This window comes from Agelaius tricolor, unplaced genomic scaffold (assembly GCF_023055355.1).
Source record: "Agelaius tricolor isolate 1412-34295 unplaced genomic scaffold, bAgeTri1.0.p SCAF_5, whole genome shotgun sequence".
Lineage (NCBI taxonomy): Eukaryota > Metazoa > Chordata > Aves > Passeriformes > Icteridae > Agelaius > Agelaius tricolor.
The window spans coordinates 45,968,291-45,995,086 of record NW_027269265.1 but is presented as its reverse complement, the minus strand read 5'-3'; the positions used below and the strand labels follow the sequence as shown (position 1 = coordinate 45,995,086).

The window sequence follows — 26,796 nt, the reverse complement described above, 5'->3', positions numbered from 1 at the left end:
ATACTTTTTCTTATGAAGTATGTAACTAGGAAGTCACCTTGATTTGTGCTGTTCACATATCTATGTTTGCAAGAGACAAAGGGAGGTAAAAATTTCCTATTGAAGAGAAATCATGAACATGTGCAACTAATAACTCATATTAGAGCTACAGCTTTACCAGTACCCTCAGTGTTAAGTTTAATTTTAGGCTTCTATAATTTGTTTTAATGCTCTTGTCCTTTCCAGAACATCTGAAATTTCAACATTTCTGTTTGTCTCCAATTAGAAGAGAAAAACAGAACTCTTTACAAAACAGACGTTTTAAATTATTTCTGCAAGTTGGAAGTACAGAGATTTCATTTCAGTGTTTTGTTTTCATTTTTTTATCTGATTTGAAACACTTTGATTGAAGCCAGTTCAACATAAAATTGTATTTTCCCATAGGGATTTTTCATAGTAACCAGAGTATAGGAACAAAATTACTTATTTCTTCATAGTACGTCATGTTCCCTGGTTTGTACTGCTGCTGTGAACTAGACAGGCTGACCACAGAAAAACTGCACTTCAACAGATATCATTCTCAAGGAAGTTGGCCAGCTGGAGAAGAGTGGGAATTGGAAGTAAAACCTTCCTTTATCCAAGAGAAGTGAAACTCTGGGTAAAGTTCTACTGAGATAATTCAAAATAAGTATTTCTGTTGAGATAATTCAGAATAAGTATTTAATGTCATTTCTCAAAGGAAAACAGAATACTTGCAGTAATAGTAAAATGTCAGAAATGAAGATTTCAGTACTTTAGAAATCTCATTTAACACTAGGACAACCTTTTAAATGAAAAAAAATCTTAAATTATTGCAAAATACAACTTCTACATAGCCATAGTACTTGCTACATCTGTACAATCTGCCATTTTGTGTGTTTCTGGTTGATAGTGTTGCCAGGAAGATTTAACTATTCTCTTCAGAGTTAAACATGAGAAAAAGAATGTACATGCCGAAAATAATTACTGTACTGTAATCAGTATAATAGTTTGATCTGACAGGATACTGATTGGCAGATAGTCAGCAAATGGCTCTGCATTTGTTTTATTAGCTAGTCTTTGGGCAAAAAGTTAAAGTGGATTTCATATCCATAGTTATTTTCAATCTAACCCTTGTACATGTCCATATAATCCAGGATGATTATTATGCTCAAATTTAATCTAAATACAAAACCTGAAGTGCATGTTAAATTTTGTTTGCCATGCCTAGGTGCTGGAGTTTGAAAAGCTATCAAACAAGCTTTGTGAACTGATCTGTCTGTTCTAATCTAAAATATTTGTCCATTAGACATTTTACTTTACATCAAGCTCTCTAGATAGATCTGACTTGAAGTAATGTTTTAGGTGTATATGCAATTCCTGCAAATCTAATATCCTTGGAAGGCAGCTGTTACACACTTCTAAATCCCATTCATAAGTGTTTAAACTTTAGGATTAAGCTGTAATGATTGGAAAACTGTAAAGCCAATAATACTAGATTATTGAACAAATGCAGGTATCAAAATCCAGGCATTCAAAAAAGGCAGCAGCAACTCTGGGCATGAAGAGTGTTAGCTTGAAAGCCACAAACTGACCGTTCCTTTTTGTGGTGTGCTTACTGTGATGCACGGTTCACTAGGAACTTGGAAGGAGCATGCTGGATTTTGGAAATGCCTACTGAGTTGCAGGCCAACCATGGAGGTTTTCTAAAACTCTGGCAAAATCTCAAACAATTATTGGCCAGTGCTGACCAGTTCTAGACAGCAAGGCAGCATGAGTAGGATTAGAATGATTTTGTGATGAGTGTGTCAGACAATTTGGGAGTGGCTGAGATAAATGCCATTTTAAGCTATGAGAACAATTAGGATGGGAGCACTTAATTCACTGAATTTATATCCTTGATTTATTTCCCTTATGCCTAAATATTTATTGTATACAATTCTACCAGTATAGTATTTTAGCTCTTAAAAACTTAGCTTTATTTATCCAGATAATATCTTCGTTCAGCAAGTACTGCTTCATAGAAGAATTGAGGTATAGACTGTTGTGAATGTTGGAGATGTCTGAATCTGAAATCCAAAGCAAAAGGATGTGCTGAAACACTCAGTTCCAAAATTCCCTCTTGTGCTTTAACCTAGCCTTACATAAAAGGCAGAGCCTCACCTGTTTTCCTGCAGCCCTTGAGGTAGCACATGGCAAATACTACCTCAACTTCAGCAGCACAGCGTGGAATTGGCTGAGAGTCTGCTCCAGCTGGTGAGCTCCCTGGAGGCTTCCACTCACTGCAGTATCCAAGGAAGCAACAGCACCCTGCAGAGCTGTAGTGTATATATAGATATTTATGTGGATTTGGCCTGGTTTATTTGATGAAAGAAACCTTCTGGCACAACATTTTCTATATTGCAAAAGATTCTAAACAGATAATAAAGAATTGCATGGGTTCTACAAGATACTTGCTCCTGCTATCTTAGAAATACCAGACATGAGAAAATTTAAATCTGAGTAGCACATTTCTGAAGCACCTCAGGTCTTTATTCCTCCATCTTGTTTAGGTTTTTTACCACCCAGCTATTGACTCTGAAAGCTCACTTCAGCAGTGCTGAAGGAAAATGCTGGGTGAAAGAGCCTTTGGGTATGCGTGAGAACGTGGAGCAGTTGTGCTCATGCAGCAGGTCTGTGTTTGACCTGGGAAAGGAACAACACTGCACTCAGCATTTGCTCAACATTCCTTGGCTTCTCCTAACCAAACCAGCCTTTGTGAAGAGGTGTGTGGAAGGGAGCCGGTGACAGCTTGCATCATTCTGCCTTAACATGAACAGCAAAGGCAGCAACTACTCCTGGGGATTTCCTGTCTTCAGCTCCAGATCCCACGGTTCTTGTGAAGAGCACACAGGACAATACTTTCCCCATATTTTCACACTTTTGGCTATTCCTTCCACTGCTTCTACCCAGATGGTGAAACAAGAACTCAAAAACATAAGGAAATATTTATCCCACTTTTTTTAATAGGAACATAGGATTTTAGTGTGAAGTGTAGGAGCTTTCATATTGCGTAGAATTTCTGGCAAATTTTGGAAACGTTTGTCTGGTACAGAAGAATTTTCTATTACCTAATTATGTAATAGGAATTATGTGATTTTCCATTATAATTGTCATTCATATTTGTGTGACAGAGCACAATTCTTATGTGCTGACCCTGCTTTAACTTGCAGCATGCTTAAAAATAAATAAATATACAAATATTCAACTTCTTTTGCTCAGAGGATAACTTCATTGTGTTGTCTTTTTCCTTTCACAGCTTTTGAAGGAAATTATTGGTCCCCCATTCTTCTCCAAAAACAGAAAGAATCTCTACAAAGAAGTAAGTGTCTGACCTGGTTTTAATGTTTGCATTCAAGTGTGAGTGACAACTCTATTCAGTATCAAGTCCATATTGCAGAAGGCACTGTACAAACCACATAATAAAAATAAATCTTTGCCTCAAGGAGCATATGTTTTGAAGCGTTAAGTTTTAGAAATTCCGAAAGAAGACTTTGCATGTAAAAAGATTGTAAAATGCATTGCCTCACTGGGGTAAGTTTTAAACTAAATGGAAAGTGCTTCAGCGTCCCATGCTGGGGTTTTGATGCCTAAGGATAGAAACTGTGAGCAGTTTAATAACCTTCCACGTTTAGAAATATGCTATTGGGGTAATTTGTGTGATATGTTTGATTTTCATTCCTATATATTACTGCCTAATACTATCTAAAAATTTAGGATATGGATTCTTTTGATATTGCAAAATCCAGGAAACTAAATAAGCTCATTCTCCATATAGATTAGGTCTGTGAAAATTATTTTAAAGAGTTCAGGTTAAAACAAATTTATATGCAAATGGACAATCAGAGTGTGGAATACTTATTCCTCACCTTTATATCCAGCAGCCAGAGTGGGGTCAGAGTAGGACAGATTTCTGCTTCAGTGTTCAGCTGTGCCAGCTGCTACCACACTTCTGGTAGTTTACCAGCAGTTTTCCCTTAACTCCAAAGAATGCCTTGTGTGCATCCATCCAAATCCAAATCTGTATGCAAAATTAACTCCAGCCACCTACTTACTGTCAATTTGTGCTAGTCCTTCTGAGTATGAAAAATACAAATAGTAAGGTACTACTGTCTTATTTGTGTAAAAAAATCTGCAATGCCAAAACAAAAGAAATTAACATAATATTTAAAATATTAGCTATCAGAAGTATGGTTGGAAAGGCAGGTATTCTTAAACTGTTAACTCATAATTAAAATTCAATGGCAAATTTTGACTGTAGTTATTGTGGAATTTTCTGCTACAAAGAAATTTTGGTTCTGTTCAAAATGATGGTGGATAAGGACATGGAAGCCAGAGCACAAGGGAGTGGTAATCAGAAAAATCTCAATAGCCTCACATAATTCCCTGAACTGAAAATAATTGGAGACTGGGAGAATATCTGTGGAAGTATAAATGCCTGATCTGATGGTAGTCTTCCCTCAGGCAAGCTGTTAATGGTCACTGCTGGAAATAAAATACAGAGCTACATCAACCCTTAGGCAGAACCAACATTTTTCACATGTCCTTTTCTGAAGAAATGTGAGGCACTGACTTCTAAATTTGAATTTAATTCAATAGTCATTTAGTTTTCCATGTCCATGGCAAGAAGGAATGAATCTCATCATGAAAACATGATATATGTTATGGGATATGATGTTACTCTGCTACAGGATACAGAAGGCTATGACCCTTCTGAAAACACAAAATTTTCACAAGATCCTTTCTAAAATAAGTAAGGACACAAGTCCTAATATTCTGAATTTGTTTCTATCCTAGTCTATTTACAGACAATCTACCTAGTAATTAATATTTTTAAGGTTTTACAGTAAAATATGCTTTGCTTCTGCATATCATTAGAAATCAATTCTCTGTACTCCAAAGCTTGTTGCATTCCAGTGGCCAAATGAAATTCTTTATCCTGTTTGGGGTAAATGTGGAGGTGTAGAAGAAAAATAATTATATAAAATGAAAATGTATTATAATACGTATTTATTTAGGCAGAAGAAACTGAAATTGGCTTGAATTAGGAGAATTCTCATTCAGTATAAGCATAGAGAAGCTACATGGAGTTCATCTGTAAAGTAAAAATAGCTGAAAGACTTTTAATCTGACAAAAAATTCTCAAATATTCAGGAACTCATCTCTGTCTGCTCTATGTTCTTACAGCAAGAGAAACAGTAGAGCATGGATATAGACTAATTAAAAGAAAATCTCTAGATTTTATTTAGTAAAAGCTGAACTCAAAAGACAAACACATAATCTGGATTTTAACTTGCTTGAGTTATTGACATTCCCATTTGTTATTTTTCTTTGATAAGATTTAAATAAAAACAAATACAGTGACCATGCTCCTGTGTTTATTGAAAGGGGCACCTCTTGCACTCTGACCATTGTGCAGCCCTGGGTAATCATTCCTTGTCACACTCTGGGGTTTGGTGGTCAGTATCACTCAGGCACAGTATATTAAACTAGCTGGACTTGGGCATGAAGGATCAATGATAACAATCAGACAATTCCTATTTTCCAGTCAGACCTTCAGGACACAACAGAAGTGTGGAAGAGGAGTACTTTTTGCCAACAGGTAACTGCTCCTTGGGAAACAGTATTTTCTGCATGACCTGGATAAGACCAGTAGCATTCTGCAGTTATTTGATCTCTTCTCTACAGTTAAAAGAGATGTTTTGGCTTTAAAACAATAAATATAAACTGCATGTAGACTTTGATAAACTTATCTGATACTTTGTAACTCTAAGATATATGCTAAGATACCTGAGCTTCATATGATAACATAAGCAGAAATAATTAAAAAATGAAAGTAACAATCTTAAGTCTGGAAATGCAAAACTGAGGACATGATTTTAGGTACTTCAATAAAATTATCAGTTCAGAGGAACTGTTCAAATGCTGTAAGTAGGTGGAGATCTATCTAACAGCTGGAGTTGTATCTCTTTTTTTTTGGACTCATTTCCACATATGAACATCTGTCTATTCAGATGAACATTCCAGACTACTTCTTAAAAATTAAAACTGATTAAAACAATCCATATATTTATAAAAATGGCTGGAACTTCATCACACAAATAGACAGTTGAGAGAGTGAGGAATTACAAGCTGGGCTTTGAAGACTGTCTTTGGATATCTGGTGATTGACTATGCAGTTAATCATGATAGGGTAATGCCATAGCTTGGTAAATGCTGTGCCTGAGATGTTAAGGCTCTGTCCAGTAGCAAGCTGTCTCCTTTGCAAACAGATCTAGCAGACTGAAATAAAAACGTAAATCTTTATATTACCCTTAGGAGTTGCAAGGGCTTTTCCTAATCTAGGAAGTTAGGGAATTCTTCTCTGCTTACAGTAAATGAGAATATTGCTCTCACTCCTAATATTGTTTCACTTCCTGACTTGAGATAAAATTTTGAGATTACAAAAGAATAAAAAAAACCCAGAGGGCTAGAATGTTGTTTACAGAATTAATCTGAGCAGAAACTTATTAGCTTGTCCAGTATTTTATTTGAAATGCTAATTAGAATGAGCAAATATGCTAAATCTATGTTTCTTTCTCTTTTGTAGTTTTGAGCAAGGATTCCTGTTCTACCTGGGGAGGAGGGCATTTTTCAACCTTTGATAAATACCAGTATGACTTCAGTGGGACTTGCAACTACATCTTTGCAACTGTATGTGATGAGACCAGCCCAGACTTCAACATTCAGTTCCGTCGTGGGCTGGACAAAAAAATTGCAAGGATCATTATTGAGCTTGGACCTTCTGTTGTCATAGTTGAGAAAGGCAGCATTTCTATCAGGAGTGTTGGGTAAGATTCTGCCATGAATGGGGCGTGAAGTGTTTAGAGAAGGCAGGGAGTTACATAACAGGTGCAGGGAGTTATATAGCAGGTTCACTGACGACTGCTTTGTGTCAAAAAATGAATTAACAAATTACTAAAGTTAACACACCTAACTGAACTCTACTCCCATTGCTTCCCATCAAGCACTCATACTCTACAACATTCCCTTTAAAGGTTTCTCTGATCTTGTCAATTTTCAGTCATAATTCTTATATTAAAATGCCATAGACTCTCCTCAGGAGAATCAGCGTTAGTTTCACCACATCAGCTTCATGGTTCTTGAAACAAATAACTGTGCTCTAATAAAACCAAACCAAGTGAAGATGCCAAGTCCTGTGCAAACATTGTCAGTAGTAGAATCACTGCAACCCATTTTTTGGTGATCCTACTATGAAACAGCTCATGTGGATTTTCAATCAACAAACTTTCATGTGTTTTGAAATGTCACAGTTAAAAAGGAAAAAAATTCTGTTTTATGTTGCTGCAAGTACTCAGACTGGGTATGTATCATATCCAAAATAAATAACTAATACCTGCATAATCTTTCTATGAGGTTGGTTTTCTCTTCTCCCTTTATTTCAGTGTCATTCAGTTGCCTTACACCAGCAATGGAATCCAAATAGCACCTTATGGACGCAACATCCGCCTGGTAGCCAAGCTGATGGAGATGGAGCTGGTGGTCATGTGGAACAATGATGACTACCTCATGGTTAGTAAAATGTTCTCATAGAGCAGAGAAGAAAATTGGCACTGATTTACTGGAATGGCAAGAACTCTCTGAACTTACTGGGTGCTTTTGCAAGTATTTACTATTTTGATATTTATTCTTTTCCTGTTTTATCCATTCCTCTTGAAATAATCAACTTTGCATATTACTTTCCCTTGCAGCATTCGTAGTTAGCTAAAGCCACCAGTGCTGAGATTTGTGGATACTTGCACACATTTTAATCTTTCCTCAGGGTGTTCCAGCAGCTGCAATCTTTTTCTTAAGAGATGTTTAAAGTTGTGTAGAACTTAATACTGTATGCCATAGTTTCGACTTTTTTATTGGGCTTCCCTGGGACATCTTTTGGTTTCAAATATCGAATGCTTCTACCAGTTTCTTTTCTCTTTCCTTTTTCAGAATCTTCTCACATTTTCCTTTCAAAATCCCCAATACATTTTCTCAGTGTGACCTTGATATTATTACCACAAAAGACACTGAATTCTAAATTGATTAAGTTTGCTAAAACAAGGAGATGTAGAAAATTCTCTGGGAGATTTATCAGCATTATTATCACATGAGATAAGATATCACAAGAGAAAATGATAGCGTTGGGTTAATCTGACTGTACAAAGAATATAGTTTTATTTCTCTGATCTAGGATTTTCATAATAATTCATTGTTTGCAGCTAGTAGTAATACTACCATTTTAGTCTCCCGAACAACAGAGAACTGAATCACCTTCTTCTGAAAATAGATTTTCTTCCTGTAACCTTAAGTTTCTTAAGAGAAGAAACCTGAAATTTGTGCTCTGTCAACAGAGATATTAGCAAGGCTTCAAAATTATTTTCTTTTTTTCCTGGATCCTTAGAATGTTATCCCCCCTCAATTCCCTGTGTCTTCAAATCTTATTCTTTTTATTAAATACTAATTTTAAAAAATCACTATTTGCCTATTGGGAAAAGACTTCACCATATACAAAATTCTTCCTCCAAAAAGTCACTGAAATTAATGAGAAGAATCACTTTTAATTGAGTGCTTGCAGTGAATTTGTTTGAGAAAGGTATTGCTGTATAGATAATTTTACTTAGGGTGATCCTTTAAAATATTTTGTTCTTTTCTATTTTAGGTTTTGGCTGAAAAAAAATACATGGGGAAAACATGTGGAATGTGTGGGAACTATGATGGTTATGAATTGAATGAATTTGTCCGTGAAGGTAAGAGACAAGGACATTTCAGAAAGGAGGAGAATGAGTTAAAGTGAGTCAAGGTGAAAATTGAATACTGTGACAGCATTGCTGCGTATCAGAATTGAGTAAAGCAGTCCCATGGGGCGCCAACATACCTCCTGTGATTATGCTATACTCTGTTATCTGCTATAAGCATAATACAATGGGTTCCTCACACAAGTGATAAGGACTCTTCTCTTTTAGAAACAGGTAGTAAGGACCACACTCTCCTGACTTCCACAAGAGGCAGTTGTTATCATTGGGAAAATTAACTAGTAGGACATTTAACAGTCAAAGAGTAAAATCTGAGTTTTGCTACATCAAATCAATGCAGTCTTTTTCCTGACAAATTATAACCCTTTAATTTCCAGGTAAATTGCTGGATACATATAAATTTGCTGCATTACAAAAAATGGATGATCCATCAGAGATCTGCCTGTCTGAGGAGATACCAATTTCTGCTGTTCCTCACAAAAAATATGTAAGAAAGATCTTCTTGGCTTCTCTGCAGCATAATTCTTAGCAGGGGGCAAGATAAATAGAAATCAACAACAGAGGGGCAGTGGTTTCATAAAAATTACTTCCATGAAAATGGGTACAGTCAACATCTGTATAGCATGATATGAGAAATGAGTTCTTTGCATTAAAACCACATTTGAACAAAAGGCCGCAGGCGATTTTGAGGCTAGATTTAAATCACTCATAAAAATCAACCAGCATTTAGCTCAGAACTTTTTGGGATTCCAGGCAGGTTATCACAGGAAATTCATGGAAACCAGTAAAGCTTTAAGAACTTTTTATCTTAACACCTGGAGACCTGATACTCTAAGCTGTACAGATTTGAAGATATTCACAATGCCTACGACATACTGCCAGATAACAGCACTGATAACAGGGACAACCACCATCAACAGCTATTACAGTTCTAAGTGAAAAGAAAATCAGTGTGCCTGAGAACCTTTGAGACCTTACACTGCAGTAGGCACATGATAGGAAACAAAAACATGCAGGCAACAGAAATGCACCAAGTGTGTGCTCCAAGAGGAATGAATTTTGTGATCTTCTCATCTGGGATGTTTTTCACGGAACATGTTGTGTCATGTTTGCCATGAGACAACACATTTCCTGTGTGTAATGTTCTCAGCCATTTTTAGGGAGGCTGATGGCACAGAAAGTGAATTAATTTTCAACATAATGAGAAGTGGAATTATTTCAATATATCAAGTTCTTTCTATTGTACAATGAATTTATATTCCTTTCTATCTGTGAATTTCTCATGCATTTTAAGTCAAATATCCATTATAAAACTCTGGGGGGAAAAGCAAACAAAGTAACAAGAAAATCTAGCGTATTACTAGGAATAACTAGCAGTGTTATTCCACTGTGGTTTTCATATGAAGGAAACACCACCAGGAACAATATTCTTTCTCTTTTTATTCAGGCTATGATCTGCTCTCAGCTACTTAATTTGGTGTCACCAACCTGCAGTGTGCCCAAGGATAGGTTTGTCATTCGTTGCCAGCTTGATATGCAGGACTGCAGTGAGCCAGGACAAAACAACTGCACTTGCTCTACACTGTCAGAATATTCCAGGCAATGTGCCATGTCCCACCAAATGGTGTTCAACTGGAGAACTGAAAACTTCTGCTGTAAGTTCAAATGGTTTATTCATGAGAGACTGTGCTTAACTTTTCTGTGTCTTAAATAGAGGGATAAGGATAATAACTGGAATATTTTAAAGAATCTCTACCGTCTTTAATCAAACAAATTATTTTCTACAGAGAGCAGTGTTCTTTGATAAAGCTGTAAGGAGAGCAGGGAAACCTCAAAGAAGGAAGCTCAAAACATAGCTCCTATGTCTAGATCAGTGACAATAAAGCAGATAAACATCCACCAAGTGAAAACTGTTTAACTTCTCAAACTTCCTACAGGAGGGGGGCTGCTTGTTCTAAGAACAGTTTTCTTATTACTGTACTTGGAAAATTAGCTAATGAAGAGAGAGCACTTTTCAATAGCCCCCAAAGTCTTTGAACCTTTTTGCTAATAATTGTCATAGCTCCTTTTATTAAAAGATGATTTTCAGTAGTCCTTTTTCAGATGTTCTTATTTACAATTACTGCTTGGAAGCAAAACCTTGAAGTACTACAGAAAATCTGATTTTTGGTACTTCATTAGGCTGCAGTATGGCCTGTTTGCCGTTCTCCAAGCTTCTGAAAAAATGTTTCCAATTTTTTGGGCAAGAAAAATTAAAGAAAGCCAGAATGAATGTATGATGATATATGAATAAAGAGTACTCAAATGAAGAAATTAATATTGAGGCAGGACAAAAGAATGTTAGTGTCAGAAATCAGAAGGTCTTTTCCTTGCTAGGTAGCAGGTGAAATATTCTGTGTTTACACTTTCAAAATCTTAACACTCCCACTGTTTGTTGCAGCTGTGGGAAAATGTTCTGCAAACCAAATCTATGAGGAATGTGGTTCTCCGTGTATTAAAACCTGTTCCAACCCAGAGTACAGCTGTTCCAGTCACTGTACCTATGGCTGCTTTTGTCCAGAAGGTATCATTTCATCATATTCTTAATGGATCACACAAATGTTTTTTGCACATATCCAGTCAAGTGGAATGGACTGCTTAATAATGAACTAGCTGTGCATTTCAGGGCATTGTGCTGCTAGAACTGCTCTTTCTCAGGTAACATAATGTAACTGGAGTCTTGAGTAATTGTGGTCCTTCAAGATGGATGGTCACTCTTCACAAGAACAGAGCTATGAATACATTTTCCTCACAAGACCATGGTTTGTGATGAGAGAAAGATATGCCATCTGCTTAAAGTTCTTTACTTAAATATACATTGATCAGACACTAGGAAGAGGTAGCATGCTTCAGAGTATTTCTGCAGTATTATGGGAATTTTGTAAATTCCCTTTAAAATAATTCAAGATTAACTCATTACAGAAATTGTGATTAATCCTATCATTTGCATTTCAAAATAGGACAATTGACTTTGCTTTCATATGACAAAGTAGTCAAAAGCTGTTGTCACTTGTGAATATTCAGTTTCATTTTAATTAGGAGAAAATATCCTGCGTGTTACATCTCGGAGTATGGACACTGACTGTGCAAGAATAGCATTCTCAGGCTAATTTCAGAAATCACTCAAGCCATAATTACTGTAGTGCTAGTGAGGATGGAGAAAAATGTTTTGTTTATCTTCTTTGGCAGGAACTGTTCTTGATGATATCTCGAAGAATCGGACATGTGTTCACATCAGCCAGTGTCCATGTACACTGAATGGGAAAACATATGCTCCTGGTGAGACAATGAAAGCAGCTTGTAGGACCTGGTGAGTAGCAACAGATACTTCCATGAGAGAATAAAAAGTACCTTTACCAGACCATTGGAAAATTTTGCCTTAAAGAATTTTTCAAAGGGCAGCTCCTTTCACAGTTTTGGAAAGTTTACTGACAATCCGTAAAAGAGTTTAGCAACTTTGAATTAAGATGAGCAACTTCAACTGATACATGTAGACAAAGAAAATCAAAGCATAGAAAACAAAAGGAGATAAGTGATAAAAACAACATATTTCATTGCTAGGAAGTAGCCGAGCTTTTAGAGCATGAAGAAGAGAATTTCTTGTTTTCTGCAGTAAATGTGTGATGGGCCAGTGGAACTGCAAAGACTTGCCCTGCCCTGGAAGGTGTTCACTGGAAGGAGGCTCCTTTGTTACCACGTTTGATTCGAGGCCATATCGATTCCACGGGGTTTGCACTTATGTTCTTATGAAGGTAATTTCAACAGAATATCAGATGGATATATTTTAGTCAGTATTTGGTTTCCTTTTGGAACACAAACTGAGGACTTCATAAGATACACATTTATTCTACAAATCATTGTTATACTGACATGGCTTCTCTTTTTACTTCTCTTTTCCATTTCCCTCCAGAGTTCCAGCCTGCCACACAATGGAACCCTAATGGCTGTGTATGAAAAGACTGGTTATTCTCATTCTGAGACCTCACTTAGTGCTATAATTTACCAGTCTGCAAAGGTAGGTATTCCCTTCACAGGTTCCATCCAGGATTTTATCACTAGATTAGCAAAATAAGTGCTCAAAGTCATTGCTGGTAGCTTGAACTTAAAAATTATGGATGATAAATACTAAAGATACGTTTCTGCTCATGTATACACAGTAAAGATCTCAGTTGCTACATCAACTCAGGAAGGTATTTTCAGAGTGAAAGCTAAGAGCAGCATGTTATAGTGTGAGAAAATGCTTGAATTAATTTTTTTCTTTTACATAGATCATCGACAGTACAGTTGCTTAATTTAACATATAAATACCATCTGTAAAGATAGTTACTTCTGGTTCCATGTCCTCTTCTTACAGGACAAAATTGTGATTTCTCAGAATGATCTCCTTACTGATGATGATGAACTCAAGCGGCTGCCTTACAGATCAGGTAAAGAAAAAGGGGGAATATAAGTTATATCCAAATTAAATTGTCTGTTTTTACACAACCCAGCATCTTTCACAATCTTTCAATTGCTAATACCAGGGGTTTTAGAGGAAGGTTAAAGTCTCTCCTGCTACATCTGTTCCTCTGTGGAGAGTTGTGTGTGGGAGAAGAGTTGTAGACAGAGTGCTAGAACATTTATATATGTGTTAAAATCGTTACCTTGCAGTATCACCAACATCTCTATTTTTAAACGTGCTTATTCCTTCAGGAGACATCACTGTTTTCAGACAGTCCTCCATGTACGTTCAGATGAATACAAACTTTGGGCTGGAACTTGCAGTTCAAACATCACCTGTGTTCCAGGCCTATGTGAAAGTTGGATCACAATTCAAAGGCAGAACACTAGGTAAGTAAACAAGTCCCCTTGCAAAAGAGGAAATGTAGGGAGTATAATTTTGATAACTTAGTATTCATCTCTTAGGAAATCAGTTTTCTTCTCCAGATTCAAAGCAAAAAAATACATTGGAAACTGAATTGATTTTTCACTAATAACTTTAAAATGAATCAAAGAAACTAAAGGTGTCGCATTTTTCATACATAACACAATGCTGTTCTGTATTTTATGTGTGCCTTTTTCAATATGTGCTATACTACACAATGAAGGAACAACAAATAAGTCTGTGTGGTCTCTGCATCTTGGAGCACAAAGTTCTTTGAATGTAGTGCACGACCACTGTAAACACAATGAGCCTAAGAATCTAAAAGCTTCTGAGCTGGTAATCACCAGATGGGGATGTTTATTGCACAGCAACATTAGCTACACAAGCGTATTTTGCATTCTGATTATGGGGAATTACAGAGAGGCTTTGGCTTTTACAAAAGCCTAAGTGCATATTCTTTGTCATTATGCATTTAATATACATAAGAAAACATGCAACTTCAAAAGCTTTTCATGGCCTTTCTTTTTTACATTATTTAAAACCACTATTTTTTCTGAAAAAAAAGACAATAACTTCTCTATGATTTTGTCATTGATTAGAAGCTGACGCTCTTAACTTGAGGAGGCAGAGGCTCAGTGACTGAATGTGTACATAATCAACATTCTCTGGCTACTTGACCTGAGTAGTCATTGAGACTCTATGTAGAGCTTTTGAATCAATTGTCTCACTGTTACAGAATGAAACATAGGCCACTGTGCACACATTCTTTAATTTCCGCCATCCCTTGCATTTCTGATGTTGTCAGGTTTGTGTGGCAACTACAATGGAGACACTACAGATGACTTCATGACTAGCATGGATATCACTGAAGGGACGGCCTCCCTGTTTGTAGATTCCTGGAGGGCAGGAAATTGCCATCCTGCCTTAGAGAGAGAGACTGACCCTTGTGCTTTGAGCCAACTGAACAGTAAGTGCATGATGCTGTGGTAACTGATCTCTCCAGCTGGCGTTGTCTGACACTTCCATAAGCCCATACCAGGGAAATGATAGAGCTGCACAGAAACAGAGACTGAGAGGACTGAACCTCACAAATTCAGATCTGGGATTGAGATGCTGAATGAGAGTGGTTTGATCTGTCTAGTGAAACTGCAATGTCCACAAGTGTCTTAGGTTTGCTCAGCAGTACTGAGACTGAAATCCAGGTTTTGTCTTCCCAACTCTCTGTTGCTATTGGTCTTAAAAAAAATAAATTGTGAAAAAAAAAATCTCTACTGAGCTACTTGTACAAGAATAGAGTCTGAAAGCTAACAAGCTAGGTAATTGTCCTATTGTTCAGTGCGTCATTGCTGAAAGTTCGCCTAAAACACCAAATTTTTGAAAATTTCCTTTTCCATTTTTCCCCCTAACTTTCCCTTTTTAATGTTTATTGTTTACTTTCATTAGAAATATCTGCTGAGACTCATTGCTCCGTTCTGACCAAGAAGGGTACAGTGTTTGAGAAATGCCATGCTGTGGTGAACCCTATTCCTTTCTACAAGGTATGAAATTGTTATGATGGATGTTGTACAGAGGGAGTCCAAATATAAATCAGATTGGACTCATATACGGTGTCCCACGCATTGAATCAGCAATGCAGAGAAGTTTAGGAACAGGTGTGGTTTTGAAAATTATGTCTCCATCACACTGAAAGTCTGTTTGGTCACAGGCACCAGTCCCATCCCTGTGAATCAGAAAATATTTTTGCTCATGCTGCAGTTGTCCATGACAACAACTTTAACTGTGCAACGTGTCGATTTTACCATGTGCATAATTTAGTTTAGTATACTTGTCAATCTACACAAAACATTTTGAATATTAAAAATGAGAAGCAGCAAATGAACAAAGACATTTTTTAGGGTACTAAGTATATTTTATTTACATCAGCAATGCAATTACTCAGATATTTTCCATGAGTTTTAGTTATGCAGTAATATATATCTTGTGTGACTTAGTTTTGTATTTCAGCATAGAATCATATTGGTTGGGAAAGATTTTTGAAATCATTGAGTCCAACCATAAATACAACAATGCCAAGTCCACCACTACACCATGTCCCTAAATGTCACATCCACATGTCTTTCAAATACCTTCAGGGTTTAGCACTTCCAATGTCTGGTCCCCAGTAACAAAGTATTCTCTGTGTGTTGGGTTTCAGAGATGTGTCTACCAAGCCTGTAATTATGAAGAGACCTTTCCTTATATTTGTTCTGCTCTGGGATCATATGCACGAGCATGCAGCTCCATGGGTTTAATCCTTGAGAACTGGAGGAGCAGTATGGACAATTGCAGTGAGTACCTGAACCAACTCTTAGTGGTCTGCCATCAGATGAGTAAAGAGAAAATAGTGATCAGAAAGAAGACCTGCAATTGGGTAACAAATATCCAACTATTAGATACCTTTCTAGTGTCTGTCTCAACAGGGTTGTTATTTCAAGACTATATGAAAAAGATTATTCATATGCTTTAAGGTGAGAATGTGAATACTTCCAGGACTTGATAATTAAGGTATAGAATAGCCAGAAAAATAAAGCTATCCTGTAAAATGGGAAAGAACTAGGGAAAACTCTCTACAGATTCTATTTTATAATTTTGAAACTCAGACACAGGCATGGGTTTCACTGTTACTCAAAAATACATTGATACTTCTGCTAAGCTTCCCTTTGTGTTATTAAATTCCAAGATTCACAAAAAAGCTGTAAGGTATTTTACCTGCATGAAACGTCTGAGCAGCTGCATAGTTTGCTGTTAAGTCTTGGTCTGCAACATGTTTTGCTAGAGCTCCACATCCACAGGAAGAGAAGCAGCTGGAAGCATTAAGCAATGAAACTATTGGCACAAAATAAGCAGCACATAATAAGCAAAAGGATGTTATCTTTTACAAGGAAGACAATCAGTAAATGAAGTTTAACATACGCTCTTGTCTTGTTTTATAGCCATTACTTGCACTGGCAATCAAACATTCAGCTACAACACTCAGGCATGTGACAGGACATGCTTGTCACTCTCCAACCGAGCCCTGGAATGCCATCCAACTGATATTCCTATTGAAGGCTGCCAGTGTCCTAAAGGAACGTACCTGAACCACAAGAATGAGTGTGTTCGTAAATCTCATTGTCCTTGCTACTTAGAGGACAGAAAGTACATCCTGCCTGACCAGTCAACAATGACTGGTGGGATCACCTGGTAAGTGTGTCAAGTTTAAAGGAGAACAAAGTGAAAACAGAGATGAGGGGGTCTTCATGTCTCTGTCGAGGGTCAACTGCAGTAAGCAGACAAGCACCACACAGCTACTTACTCCAGCAGGATGTGGAGGAGAATCAGGACAACAGCAAGAAACCTTATGGGTAGAGATACAGACAGTTTACTAAATTTCTTTATGAATAATAAGCAAAAGGCTTATTTAAAAGCAAAGCAGCATGAACAATCAAAGCTAAGTAAGGAATTGATTCAGAACTTCCTGTCAGCAGGCAGCCATTCAGATGTTTCCAGGAAAACATGAATTTGCCATGCATAATGGTTTGCTGGGAAGATGAATGCTGTAACTCAGAACGTCCCTCCTTCTTCCTTCTTTACCTGAGCTTTTATTGCTGAGCTTGAGGTGGTATAGTATGGAATCTTTCTTTGGTCAGTGGGGTCTGCTCTCCTGGCTGTGTCCCCTCCCAGTTTCTGCTCAGAATGAAAAAACTTTGCTTCTCAGCCTCCTCCCTGGCAGGGCAGCCTGAGGAGAAAGAATGCTGGGACACTGTTCAGCACCAGCTAAAACAACATTGTGTTACCAACAACATTTTGGTCACAAATCCAAAACATAGCACCACTGAACTGCTAAAAAGAAAATTAACTCCATTCCAGCCCAAACCAGTACAGTCTCCTTTATTTTTAATAGCATAAATTTATTTTTCAAGACAACTTTTTTGCCCTTTTCTAAACTATAGATATTCTAACTGAGCAGAAAACATTTTACTTACCTTCAGCTTGGAAATGTTACAAAGAAAAATAAAAAATAATAGCTGAGATCTGATTATTCCTACTAGGAGATTTTGTCAACAGCACTTAGCTATATTCCAGACAAACTTCTGGAATAACTTGATAGGCCATCCTCCTAGTGACAATTGCCTACTAGTGATAACAGGCATTCACTTTCCAAAATGATGTTACTTTAAAGTACAAAAAGTGAAGAGGCAAGTTCAAGACTCATATTCCACTTCAAAGGATGGGAAGGAGGTAGTAACATGAGTGAAACATTTTTAATAAAACAATTTTGCAAAAAATCAAAATTTCTTTCTTAGAAGAGATTTTCATTGATTTTTCTTTTTCTTCCTAGCTACTGTGTTAATGGGAGGCTAAGTTGCACAGGCAAACCTCAAAATCCTGCAGGTATGAGTCTGATATTGTTTACTTGGAAACATTTTCTGTCCTTTATTTTGTAAATTTACTACTTCACTGTTCTCTTCTATGTTAATTTCTCCTCAATGTTAATTTTTCTTCCTTTTTCCTAGAAAACTGCAAAGCTCCTAAGAAATACATATCATGTTCTGACAATTTAGAAAACAAGTATGGAGCTGCATGTGCCCCTACCTGTCAAATGCTAGCTACTGGAATTGAATGTGTGAGTTTCACAACTCTGGGATATTTATCCTTTTGAGAGAGGTAGAATGTTCTAGTTGTTACTTAGAACTAGACTACATTGCTTCTAGTGAAATTAAAGGAATTATTTTATTTTACATGATGCAGTTAAATATCAGGCTGTGGACAGAAAAATTGTTCACATATTTAAGAAGTGATTAAAGAAATTAATTGCATGAAATAATGAATTAAATTCTATTAGAATAAAAATCCATTAAGGATGCTTAACTCCATATATAATCTCTGGCTCAGGTACTCCATAAGCTGTGACTCCATGTGAAAGGAAATATGGGGTTTATGCTTCCTGTTCTATTTTTTCTCAACTCTTTGCTGCTTTTGATCACAGAATGCAGGAGACCTGGGCTAGGTGAAGATCTGGGCTGTCCTGATAGGGTTTTCTTATATTAAGGAAACAGACAAATTGGAAAAATTGTAATAAGCTTCCTTGATATGAAGAATATTCTGTTGTACTGTTTTTGAAAGACTGGTAGTGATGGAAAATAAATTTTTCAGTCTTCAGGTAGGTTTAGTATCTCAAACCACAAGTATAAGTTACAGCTTTAGTGAAACTAGTTCAACTGACAGCATATTAGTACAAGGAACATCACAAAACTAAAATCAAGCCCACACAGAACCTAGCACAGGTTAACTCTTGGCACCATTTGCATCCAGGATAAAATGCATCTTACATTCTTTTCTTTTTGTTTTGCAATCTGTTGGCCTTTCCCAGATACCCACAAAGTGTGAATCAGGCTGCGTCTGTGCTGATGGCCTCTATGAAAATCTCGATGGCAGGTGTGTGCCAGCTGAGGAGTGTCCATGTGAATATGGTGGCCTTGCTTATGGAAGAGGTGAACAAATCCAGACAGAATGTGAGATCTGGTAAGAATCACAGGATTTTTCAGTGCAGATTCTCTGTTTCACTGAAGTGTACAGTCACATAAAAATAAGTGTTTAACTGACTGGAGAGTAGGAAATGGCTACAGCTGAAAGGAAGAAATACCATGACAGAGTACAGGGATTAACAAGAGAGAGAAGCTTAACATTTGATAATGTATGTATGGATAAGAGTCACTGTAGCAGCTTCAGGGATAATTTCTGCCTTATGTATGTTCAGGAATAAAGGCATCAGTAGGACCTGTGACTGTAAATTATATAAAGTCAAGTATTATTAACAACCCATTTAAGTAAAGATGAGGGCAAAATCTGTCTTTCTTTTCTGTAGATAAAAGCAACCATTGCCAGAAAGATTCCCATCTCTTTAGCAGCATTCTCAAAGTACTTTATTCCCTTTCCAGTTACTAATCTATTATTTAAAAAAAACCACTCCCCAAACTACACAGAGCAGTGATTTCTGATCTCATTAAGAGCAAAAATAAATGGATTTTATATACTATTTCTTTAATGAAAAAAGTACAAAAATACAATAAGTACAAAAGTGCAAAAAGGTTTCTTCTTTATTATTAATTCATTCTCTAGGCAGTCCATAAATTTTAATTCTGGTTCTTATATTAACCGTAACTTGGCCTCAGTATACATAAGTTAATTAATTGAACATGTTATTGATAAAAGTGGATATGTATAAAAATAAGCAGGTGACGATGGCATTTCTTTGAAATCTGAGCGTGGTTTCTGTTCTCACTCCCAGCACTTGCACAAAAGGCAAATGGAAATGTGTTCAGAAAACAAGGTGTTCCTCCACCTGTAATCTGTATGGAGAAGGCCACATCACCACCTTTGATGGACAGCGTTTTGTGTTTGATGGCAACTGTGAATACATATTAGCTATGGTAACCTGCTTCCTTCTGGTTATTGCAGCAGCATCTCAGCATCAAGAAATAGCTGAATTTAAGAGACTAATAAAAATGTGCTAGGATGCATCAATAAACAATACAGCACTTTGAATCTTTATAACCACTTACTGAGTTTCTATATATTATGTTTATTTCAATGGTTAGAATGAAAATATTTTGCTTCTAAAAAACCATGATTTTCATGCAATTATAACAAATTTTAGGTTTTTAAAAAATATGTTTAAACAGTCATTGTATTCTGTACAAGATAAATATGTCTTTTAGCGAAGTTACATCAGTTTGACCAGCAAAGCAGAGGTCATTGCCTCCCAAAACAGAATTACTCATGACATTTTAAGCATCCTGTATTTTCCTATACTTTAATGTTTTAAGTTGGAAGACTTCAGGCACAGTCTACTGAGCCTTTGTGCTTCTTGTGGTTTGTTTTGGGGTTTTTTTTAGGATGGCTGCAGTGTTAACAGACCCATTTCCTCTTTCAAAATTGTTACTGAGAATGTCATCTGTGGGAAATCAGGAGTTACGTGCTCCAGATCCATCAGCATTTACCTTGGGGTAAGCTTTTCTTTCTGCCATTATCCAACTGAATAGATTTTAAGAACAGGTTTTCTTCAGTTTTTGGAAGCTTTAGCTGTATCTTAAGAGAAAATTTCACTTACAAGATCTATGTGCTAAACCTAGAGCCTTGGTTTTGGTAGGAAATGCCATAGCTGTTTGTTTGGGTTTTTAAAATTCTCATGTTGTGTTTCATTCTCCAAGAATCTTGTCTATGTAGAAGCCAGGAAATTTTTAAGTTTACTCTGCAGTGAATTGCTCAATCAAAAAAATACTGTTTTCCTGCTCCAGTATCACAGCAGCTGAACTTCAGCAAGGAAAATACTGAAACTTGGTAAGTTGTAACTTCCAAATAAATTTTCTTCCAGAATCTGACAATTATACTGAGAGATGAAACCTTTGCTATTTCTGGGGAAAATCCTGGTATAAGATACAAAGTGAAAAAGAATGCCCTTCACCTGATGTTTGACATCATTATCCCAGGAAAATACAACATGACTCTTATTTGGAATAAGCACATGAACTTCTTCATCAAGATCTCCAGAGAAACACAGGTATTGCAAATAATTTCCTTAAAGTGTCCCTCCATTCAAATTGAACATTTGATCATGGTTGCCTTGAATCTCTGTGATGGCAAAGGTTTTCCAGAAATGCTACCAGCAGTTCATTTTTATCATTATCTCCAAAACAGCAGAGATCTTCACAAGAGGCTAACTTTTAAGGGATTTCTATACTGCATTCAGGAAATTTCTGAGCTGTTTGTAATTTATGTAACTGCATGTTTGAATTTGGTGACAGTTTACAGTTTAGAGGAGAAACCCATGCACAAGTACGTTATGAGAGAGTATTTGTAGATGACATTCACTCCTAAAGCACAGGAAACAGTCAGTGACCAAAAGGAGAGGTGAGAACTGTAACTTGCTGAATTGATATTGGTGCTTTCATTGAATCTAGGAAACCATCTGTGGTTTGTGTGGTAACTATAATGGCAACATGAAGGATGACTTTGAAACTCGAAGCAAGTACGTGGCATCAAACGAGCTGGAATTCGTCAACTCTTGGAAAGAGAATCCTCTCTGTGGGGATGTGTACTTTGTAGTGGACCCCTGTAGCAAGAACCCTTATCGTAAAGCATGGGCAGAAAAGACATGTTCCATCATCAACAGCCATGTTTTTTCTGCCTGTCACAATAAGGTGAGAATTTATTTGCTCTTTTTTTTATTTATAGGCATAATCTGTATTCTTCCAAATGCTCACGCTCCAACAGGTGATTTTCTGTTTGGTAAAATGTTTCAACAAAATACATATAAAAATGCTTATGGCTCACATTTATGTTAATTTTCTTTTTTTTATTTCCACTTCACCAACCCTTTTGTGAACACAGATGCTATGTATGCCATTAACTGATTAGCTAAAACTACAAGAGCAAAAAAATGAATGAAGACTTAAGAATCAGGAATTAGTCAGTCTGTTGGTGATGCCTGATATTGATCAATGCATTTTCAGGTGGCGAAAACCAGTGAGAAATGTGGCTAATGCTGCAGTGGCTATGCATATACATAGAGTATAATAGGCACAAAATAATCTTGGAAAATGAATCCCTTCCTTTTGCCATGCAGGTGAATCGGATGCCCTACTACGAGGCCTGTGTCCGAGACTCCTGTGGGTGTGACATTGGAGGGGACTGCCAGTGCATGTGTGACGCCATCGCAGTCTATGCCATGGCATGCTTGGAAAAGGGCATCTGCATTGACTGGAGGACCCCTGAGTTCTGTCGTGAGTTTCCTTAAGCTCTCCTTAAACAGGTTTAAGAGATTTTATTGTCAGTATATTGGCAACTTAGTAATAACTACCTCCAAGTTTGCATTTTGTCCGTGGCAAAGAGTTAACCTCAGTCACCTGGGTTTTGAAATCTCTACTTTACCAAAATATTTTAATTCTTTTTACCATGGAATAATGAGAGAGAAAATAATGTGCTCACAGAAAGCAGATTGTTTCTTCTGCTATCAGTGTATAGTGCACTGTGAGTTTGCCAGCAGAGAAAGCATGAAATTGTAAAAAAATATGTTTCATTTGAGCTATGGTGAAATCAATTTCTGTGTGGATGTCAAGGGAATGTACACAGCTGTGTTGGCTGGAACACTGTAAAACAGGAAAATGACATCAAGGTGTTCCAAAACAGCAAATACAAAGGAAAAAAGAGGATGAACATGCTATAAATCAATGTTAGAGTTGTCATCTTTGATGATTTCTTTCCACATTTCAATATATTGTGTATGAAAAGTTGTGGAAATGTCAGCACACTGAACTTGCAAAAAAGAATCTGACTTCTGTGAGTTAAAATACATATTTACATCAGAAGCTAATCACTGCAGTGAAGGTTTTTTTATTCCAACTGTTAATTGATTTTGTCTTCCTTCTAGTACTTTGGAAGTATCATGCCATTAATTTGAAAAACAAAAATCTTCTCTCTTGCTTGTCCTTTCTTTAGCTGTCTATTGTGAGTATTACAATTCTCATAAAAGAAAAGGAATTGATGATGCTTTTTCCCGTGGCTACAACGATGACAAATGCACCTGGCACTACAGGCCTTGTAACTGTCCAAATCAAAACTACAAATATGTCAATATTGAAGGTAATAATCTCTACTACTGTAAACCAGGAAACAGTAACATAATTGTTTCAGTGCTGTTGGTTTTCTTTTTATCAGTCATGCCACAGTTAAATAATGATAATCTAATTGATGTTATTTTTGAAGAAGTTTTGCTGATATTTCCCTTACTAGTAGTGTTTTAAATACATAATCAACTCAGTAGATGTACTAAATTTAGCTTTATATCAAGCTCAGCCTGTCTGGAAGAGAAATTCTGACTTGCACCAGATCAATGAATGCACTGTACTTAGGAAAGAAAATGTGGAGAGAGAAATTAGTATTTTTATTAAACAAATGGATATAGCTGGAGAAACTAAACAAATTCCTACATAGACAAAACCTCCTTCTGAGGATAACATTGGAAATACTTACCTGAATAGGTGATGCTGAACTAGATACTATTTTTTAGTAACAGATATATAATATATTCAATTATAAATAGTGTAAATTAAATGCCTTTCTCTGAGAAATGTAAAACAAACTTCTCTTCCCCTTTCTTCAGGCTGTTACAACTGCTCTCATGATGAATACTTTGACCATGAAGAAGAAAGGTGCATGCCATGTGGTAAGCAGCATTTCTTTGTCCACAGTAACTTGAAAACCATCCTACAACTTTGGCACAGACTCAGAGAAGATATTTTTCTAGTATCTCTCCATAAATGAGTGTTCATCTAAACACAACTTCCTTTCAAAATAAACCCATTACTACACTGCTTGTAAAATACAGTATTGGTGTTCTAATCTGTGTGAGTCACAGGCCCAGCAGAGCTGTGAGTCTCAGAGGTATTCAACACATTTCACAGGAAAAAAAGGGAAATGTGTAGCAGAAGAGCAGATTTAGCTACTGGACTCAATAAATATCTTTCTAGATTTTTTTTTTTAATTAACTTGAGGTTTATTACCATATGTCTTATTTCCATGAAAACCTATCTTAATAAATCAGGTTTTGGATAGACTCTAGCTGGACAGTTTGGATTTTCATGCAGATGTAAAAAAAACCTTAAGAACAAAATTCTCAAACAAAATTCTGTCTTGGGTAACCAGGATCTCAGCTAGTGATCTCCCTTACATACAAAACTATGTTCCACTATCCCTGAAAACTGAGGTGCCCTTAGCCATAAAAGTCATAACAAAGATAGGAAAAACTTACTAGTGTTCATTATAATAATGAGATGTATTGATATCTTTGTAATTAAGTTCTTTGATGTGATTTTGACCACTGAAATATGTAAGAATAAATACTTTCAGGAATAGCTCAGTAATTAGCACAGTTCTTGGAATCCAATCCAATGAGATATACCTTATCTGGGATATTTTAATATGTTTTTATTCACAAATATAACCTGTTTTGCCTTTATGTAACAGGACAAGTAAATGTTACCACCACACCCGAACCATCTTCACCTTCACCAGGTTAGTTTACACAGTTGACCAATTGTGTAACTTACACACTGATATTATGTCCTGATAAGTGTTTATGAAATCAGTAATGTTCTTTTTTGTGTGATATAGCTGCATTATCAGTTTCACATGCATAAGGTGAAATGTTAAAAAATGTCCTCGTACCATAATACCCTGGGCAGCCTCAAAGGCTGCATAGCCAGCAGGGCAAGAGAGGGCACTGTGCCCCTCTGCTCTGATGACAGCCCACCTGGAATGCTCTGTCCAGTCTTTAATTCAAGAAAGACAGAGGAGGGCCATAAAAATGACCAGAGGGCTGGAACACCTCTCCTGTGAGAAAAGGCTGAGATCTGGGGTTGTTCAGCATGGGGAGGAGAAAGGTCCATGGAGATCTCTTTGCGGCTATTCAATACTAGAATGGGGCTTATAAGAAAGATGGAGACAGACTTTTTAAGTAGGGCCTGTTCTGATGGGACAAGGGGTAATGGTTTTAATCAGAAGAGAGAAAATTCAGACTAGATATAAGGAAGAAATTGTTTATGATGAGGCTGGTAAAACACTGGAAGATGTTGCCCAGAGAGACCGTTGAATCCCCTTACCTGGAAGCATTCAATTAAGGCTGGAGGGGCATTTGAGCAACTTGATCTAATTGAAGACATCTCTGCTCATTGCAGAGGGAGTGGATTAGATTATCTTTAATGGTCTAAGCCAACCCAAGTCATTCTATGATGAAAAGGATCTCACATAAACTTATGCCAAATCTTACCAGGGACTGGCCATGTAACACTTCAACAATTGAAGAAAGTCTTTATGGAAATGTGTGACTGACTATACCAAATCCCTATAGCCTGATACAGGAAAGGAATCTACAGATCTTGATCTTAAATTTGTTAGAAATTCCATTAATTTCCCTGAAGACAGATGGTATTGGAAAACTTTATACTGTGGGTTGTGTGAATAATAAAATTATGGATACTCTTTGATATAAGATTGGAATATTGTTCCATCTCTGCTGATAGGAACAAGGGTTTATGCGAGATTCACTTTAAAGTCAAGAAAAAGGTATAAAGCATTTCCAAGAATACCTGTTTAATGGTATTCACTGCACATAATAGCAAAGGAAGCAATGGATAACAGCTCTTCAAGGTTTCATTTAAAAGGTAATGGGTTTTAATAGTAGCTACTGTTAATAGCTATAAAAACACTTGTTTTACTTTAGAAAAATTCCATTAATATACATATGTTATCAATAGATTATTGAGGACTATTTCTCATCTTTTAATTTTGATTTTTTTTCTCTTAGGAACAACAGTGCAGCCTAAAGTAACAGGAAGCTCTACCACAAGCACACTTCCAACAGTACCTAGTACTTCTTCTGCAACAACTGTATCACCTGAGACTACAAATCCAACAATAACTGCAAAAATTACAGTTCCAAGAACTTCACCCACACAACCTCTTGTCACAATAAAGTCAACTACTGGTAGGTTTTTAGTGTTATTGTCTAAAATAAATTATTATAAGCTTGTTCTAAACCTCTGTACATCGTTGAGATACCATTCCTAGGAATGCATTTCAAATTCGCACAACATCCAAGCATTAGACACCAAATCATGAAGCAGGCAAAGCAGGCTTCCAGAAAGGAGTTTGTAAATCAGAAATGTTCAGAAGTGTAGATTGAAAGTGCATAAAAAGATATAGGAGATAGGCATTAGGTTAAAAATGCAACCAAAAACTGAGTAGTCATCTGAGAAAGACAATTAGAAGTTCTATAAGCAGTGAGCAAGCCCAGCTCCAGTTGGATTTATTAGCTCAGCTTCAGCCTCTTTTCCACTGGTTCATTTATGGAGTTCAAGGAGCACCCAATCTATTGACTCTAAATAATGGAAGCAAGCCCCAAAGCAAAGTCACACAGGTATCAGTGTAGCATCTTTGTCCAGGCTTCTAAAGTCCTGTTCTCTGGAGGATGACTCTGCCAGCATAAAT

At 36.6% G+C, this 26,796-nt stretch overlaps 1 protein-coding gene across 1 annotated transcript; it reads left to right on the top strand.

The window, feature by feature from the left end:
* Positions 1–4,343: 4,343 nt before the first annotated feature.
* Positions 4,344–26,486, top strand: LOC139589542 (mucin-6). Its single transcript, XM_071425981.1, has 28 exons — positions 4,344–4,386; positions 6,626–6,866; positions 7,482–7,608; positions 8,732–8,819; positions 9,203–9,312; positions 10,273–10,480; positions 11,266–11,388; positions 12,054–12,174; positions 12,478–12,616; positions 12,775–12,879; positions 13,219–13,291; positions 13,557–13,694; positions 14,534–14,695; positions 15,172–15,266; positions 15,923–16,055; positions 16,701–16,950; positions 18,089–18,141; positions 18,264–18,373; positions 19,121–19,272; positions 20,039–20,180; positions 20,646–20,756; positions 21,125–21,310; positions 21,711–21,950; positions 22,376–22,532; positions 23,248–23,391; positions 23,912–23,974; positions 26,123–26,293; positions 26,377–26,486. The coding sequence occupies exons 1-28, from the start codon at positions 4,344–4,346 to the stop codon at positions 26,484–26,486; spliced, it is 3,795 nt and encodes a 1,264-aa protein (XP_071282082.1).
* The last annotated feature ends 310 nt before the right edge of the window (positions 26,487–26,796 follow it).